Source organism: Buceros rhinoceros, unplaced genomic scaffold (assembly GCF_000710305.1).
Source record: "Buceros rhinoceros silvestris isolate BGI_N320 unplaced genomic scaffold, ASM71030v1 scaffold32705, whole genome shotgun sequence".
Lineage (NCBI taxonomy): Eukaryota > Metazoa > Chordata > Aves > Bucerotiformes > Bucerotidae > Buceros > Buceros rhinoceros.
Genome location: NW_010415130.1, coordinates 19,020 through 19,636, shown reverse-complemented (window position 1 = coordinate 19,636; position 617 = coordinate 19,020). Strand labels below are relative to the sequence as shown.

The 617-nt window shown below is 59.8% G+C and overlaps 1 protein-coding gene across 2 annotated transcripts in view; it reads right to left on the bottom strand.

Moving 5' to 3' along the window:
- The window catches only part of STK40 (serine/threonine kinase 40), a 14,676-nt gene that overhangs the window by 1,503 nt on the left and 12,556 nt on the right, over positions 1-617 (bottom strand). For both annotated transcript variants that reach the window (XM_010137314.1, XM_010137313.1), the window contains one exon: positions 181-265. In XM_010137314.1, coding sequence (XP_010135616.1) covers positions 181-265 — 85 coding nt within the window. The remainder of the gene's footprint in view (positions 1-180; positions 266-617) is intronic.

Here is a 617-nt window from a genome sequence, read left to right as displayed (position 1 = left end):
CCTTCCACTGCTCCGGACACCACGGGTCACCTCATGGAGCAGCAGCCGCATCTGGGTCCTCCCCACCGCCCCTCAGCAGCTTGGGGGTCACAGGGAGCTGCCGACTCCTTCCATTACAGACAGACTTGGCGCAGCGGCACGGAAAAGCAGTTTGGTGGGAAGGGAAGCAGGAAAACCTACCTCCTGGGGGTTCTCAGGGTTGGCCACTTGGTCATCGATGTCTGGCACCACTTGCAAAGGGCCACTAAGCGAGGACATGGACTGCCTGGGGTGAGAGCACAGCGTCAGGGACCCAGAGCACAGCCCCGTCTAACCCGCCCACATCCCACGATCGCTCCTGGCTGGCCATGGCCAGACACTCGGTGTGGCCCAGCACTGCCTGGGCGCCACACAGCTACTGCAGCTAAGGCCCACTCCTGACTCAACTGCCTGGGTATGAATCCACAGCGAGATCCCAGAGCTGCTCTATTTATTTTATTTTATTTAAAGAGGACATGGAGCTCCTACTCTTGCATAGGTAGGAGAGAAAACAGCCGCAGCTGCACACACCACAGGCTGCGCTGATGACTCCACCAGGACCCATCTCTGCTGAGGGTGCTCCCGGTGTCCCACCCCAG